Below are 3,664 nucleotides of genomic sequence, written 5' to 3'. Positions count from 1 at the left end.
GGGCTGCCACGGTGACCGCCCCGTCACCCTTGTCGGCATAGGCATGGGGGCGCGCCTCATGTTCCACTGCCTGCTGGAGCTGGACCGGCTGGCAGCTGAGGGGGCACCCACCAGGGGGCTGGTGGAGAACGTGGTGCTGCTGGGGGCCCCCGTCAGTTGCCGCCCGGAGCGCTGGGCCGCGGGTGAGCGCTGTGTAGTGTGTGTGTGTGTGTGTGTGTTTGTTGGGTGTGCGTGTGCGTGTGCGTGTGAGTTGTGTGTGTGTTGGGTTGGTGGGCCGGGCACTCAAGTTGTTGCGACGCGTAGATGGCATGCAGCCAGAGGGTGACGGCCAGGTAACCCTCGTTGTTGGTCGCAGCCCCTGCCAGGCCGCGCCCTTGGCGCGGCCCCCCCTCGCGCCAGCCCCGAACCCGCCCCGCGTCCCCCTCCCCATCGCCCCGCCGCCCCCCGCAGCGCGCAGCGTCGTCGCGGGCCGGCTGGTCAACGCCTACTCGGTCAACGACTGGTCCCTCCAGATCCTGTTCCGCGCCCACTCGGCTTCCAGCCTGTACACCGCCGCCGCCGGCTGCTGGCGGGTGGGGTGCCCTGGAGTCGAGGACGTCAACGTCAGCAGGGTGATCCGATCATCTGACGACTACGTGACGAGGATAGAGGACGTCCTCGACGCCATCAACCTGACGGGGGCGTGATCTGGTGTGATCTGAGTGATCTGGGTTGGTCTGGTTTGTTTATTGCGATCTGGGACCGTCCCGGTCTTGTACAAAAGTGGTGTGTTGAGGCGGCGTTTCTGTGCATTATCAGGCTGCTTCATATCACTTGGCGCGCCGGGCCTTGCGCTGATTGAAGGTGGGTGCTGAGCCAGTGTTTGCGAGGCAGATCTGCACCAGTGGCGTGTGCGCATATTCAGAATTATTATTTGTCACTGAAAGGTGAGGCATCAAGGGCTTTGCTTGCTGGATCACTTCATGCATGCTCAGTCGCCGCTTTGCGGCCTCGGGCTGCTCCGTCTCCTTGTGTCCGCTCAGCTGCTGCGCGCGCTGGGGGGGAAACGCTGTGTGGCTGACGACGCTGGATCTGACCATGCGTTTGACTCGGTTATAAAGCTCTGCCCCGTCTACCTGGCTGCCTGTCGGTGTGTGAAGTTTCTGGACGTCACATTGATTTACAGCCCGCATTCGTCCAATCTGCGAGGCTGGCTGCTGGAGGTCAAGCACGCGCCTCGAATCTGATCAATCTCAGCAAACGATTCCAGCTAAGCCGGCGTCGTTAACGTTCGCAACTGACGCCGCTGCGCCAGCAAAATGTGTCGTCATCAGTCTTGCCGACTCGCGAGAGCCGGCGACGTGCGCCCGACGGGCGCCGCCGTGCACCAACCACACTCGCACGCATTGGGGGGGAGGGGCACAGCAGTGATTAGCTCGATTTTGCCCCAAATGGAAACCGGATCGCTCTGAGTTTGAATGTGGCACTAAGTCCAGGCACCAGAAAAGGGGTTTGCACTGGAAGCCAAGGGACGCAGCAGGTCAGTTCCCTGGGTTCTGCCACTGAGGAGTGATCCGCCACGATCTCAAAGCCAGGAGTGTGCGCAGGCGCGGCGCCTAATGATTTGAGTCCGTCTGGGCCTGGGTTCAAAAGCTCAAAACTTCCAAGGTCCTTTGCAACTTGGTGCAATTGGGATTACGCGCCCCGCGGCCAGAACTGTGCAGTGCAGTAATGGGGTGCGGCAGTTCGCCGTCCGGCAGAGTGGCCAGTGCTGCAGTAGTGTGCGCGTCTGGCGGCCGGCGGTAATGCGTGGGCGCTTCTAGGACGCCTTCCAAGTAGATTATACCAATTCGCAGGGTTTAATGCAAGTATTCGCGGCCGGCTGGGCGCCTTGGGATGCGGGCACCGGCTTTACGGCTGAAGCCAGCCAGTTGCAGACTCAGAAGTAGATCCGGCCAACCGGCTTGGGCCGCCTCCAGGGCGCACAAGTGGGCGGCAGGAAAGGGGCGCCCGCGGCCGCGGGCAAGGGTGCTGGGGTTTACCGTTCACGGCAGCGCGGTCGCCGCGCTGGAGCTGCGCCGCATGGCGTCGCGCTCTGCGCGGTGCAGCAGCAGCGCGCGCTCGACCTTGTGCTCGGGCAGGTGGCGCTGCTCGTAATCCACATGGACAAAGGCGCGCTCCACCTCCTCAAGGGCCTCGACCTGCGGCCGGCGGTGCGAAAATGGCCAAGATTTCCAGGGTGAAGGGGTCCGAACCAGGCTTGCTGCGGCATCCCGTGGCTGCAGATCAAGGTGTCATCTGGCGCAAAGAGGGCTCGCCATGATCGCGCTGGTCCCTGGCCGCCTCCGAGCCGGACGGGTGGTTTTGGCGTCGCGCGTTCCGTGCCGGGCGGCCGGGGCGGCGCGCGCGCGTGTGTGCGTGCGTGTGCGCGTGCGCGTGCGTGTGTGCGTGTCGCGCGCGCCTTGTGCTGCAGGTCCAGTGAGATGTCGTGGGCTTGGTTGACGGTCATGCTGGCCGGCAGGACGACCTGTAAAAGTATAGTGTACACAGATTAATCGGTTGAGCAAACTCGAGCATAGATGGATTGAGCAGACTTGAAGGTCGTGAGTGGGGGTCAGGACCGGCAGGCGGGCCGCGAGGCGGGCAAGCGGCCACTGCAGGACAAAGGGAACGCCGGCGGAACAACACCACCAACAACAACGACAACGCAAAGGAGCCGGAGAGCTGCCGAGGCGCGCCCCGCCGCCCTCCCCTCCGCCCCCAAACAGGACAAGTGCATTCAGCAGCCAGCCAAACAACCCGGTGCGGAACGCGTCCGCTGCGGGCGGCCCCGACGCCGCCATCATAATCCCCCGCCGCCGCCCCCGCGCACCTCCAGCTCCACCATGTATCGCGGCCCAAAGTGGTAGGCGCGGGAGCAGTCGACGGTCAGCTCGGGGTGATGCTCCGCCGCCAGGCGCTCCACGCGCTCCCTGAACTCGTCGGGGGCGGCCGCGCCCACGATCTTCTGTACCTATTTGTTGAGGTTTGGGGTTCTCAATGGGCACTGTTGTCGGGCAAAAGCTAGATCGCAGCAGACGCCCGCGGCAAGATCGACTCAGGAGGGTGCTCGATGAGTGAGCACCCTGAATGCAGCCGTGCGTGTGGCCGCGGCAAGAGAGCAGCAGTGGAAGCGCTGGCCGGGCCGGGGAGCAAGGGGGCCCGTGGAGCGGAGGGAGCCCCATTGTCAGGTACCAGGCAGGCGGTGTGTAGCTTAAACCCTATCTTGATCAGCGCACCTGCTCGTACGTGATGCTGGCCCACCGCGCCCCGATGATGATCGAGATGACGATGGCAGCCACGGGGTCCACCCACCACCCGGCCGGCCAGAACTTGACCACAATCGTCGCGGCGATGGCGCCGCCATTGGAGGCGACGTCGTTAATGTGGTCCTCGGCCAGCGCCTTGATCGAGTCAGAGCGGCCCCTCAGGGCGTTGCAATACAGGTAGAGGGCCACCTTGAGCAGCGTGCCGCCGCCGAGGATGACAAAGGTGAGGGGGCTGAGGTCGAGCTCAGGGATCTCGCCTGGGGTTTGGAGGGGGGAATGGGAGGGGGCATATTGACTGGGGGTAAAGAGGGGTGGAGGAACGAGGCCCCTACAGGTGTGCAGTGAGGGGGTGAGTGGGGCGGCATTGGCGGTGCAAT

At 64.2% G+C, this 3,664-nt stretch overlaps 2 protein-coding genes across 2 annotated transcripts in view; one reads left to right on the top strand and one right to left on the bottom strand.

Annotated features, from left to right (window-relative positions):
• Positions 1–43: 43 nt before the first annotated feature.
• On the top strand, positions 44–686 carry MNEG_9587 (putative membrane protein; the record flags this gene model as incomplete). The annotated part of the gene is made up of 2 exons (XM_014041945.1): positions 44–182; positions 451–686. 2 exons carry the CDS (start codon positions 44–46, stop codon positions 684–686), a joined length of 375 nt encoding a protein of 124 aa, XP_013897399.1.
• Positions 687–2,024: 1,338 nt separating this feature from the next.
• The window catches only part of MNEG_9586 (hypothetical protein), a gene marked incomplete at both ends in the record, with an annotated part of 3,067 nt that continues 1,427 nt past the window's right edge, over positions 2,025–3,664 (bottom strand). The window contains 4 exons of the mRNA XM_014041944.1: positions 2,025–2,180; positions 2,574–2,633; positions 2,852–2,992; positions 3,258–3,544. Coding sequence (XP_013897398.1) covers positions 2,025–2,180; positions 2,574–2,633; positions 2,852–2,992; positions 3,258–3,544 — 644 coding nt within the window. The remainder of the gene's footprint in view (positions 2,181–2,573; positions 2,634–2,851; positions 2,993–3,257; positions 3,545–3,664) is intronic.

The sequence above is a fragment of the Monoraphidium neglectum genome (assembly GCF_000611645.1).
Source record: "Monoraphidium neglectum strain SAG 48.87 unplaced genomic scaffold scaffold01987, whole genome shotgun sequence".
Taxonomy (NCBI): Eukaryota; Viridiplantae; Chlorophyta; class Chlorophyceae; order Sphaeropleales; family Selenastraceae; genus Monoraphidium; species Monoraphidium neglectum.
Note: the sequence above shows the minus strand (reverse complement) of the source record. Positions and strands in the feature narration are given on the sequence as shown.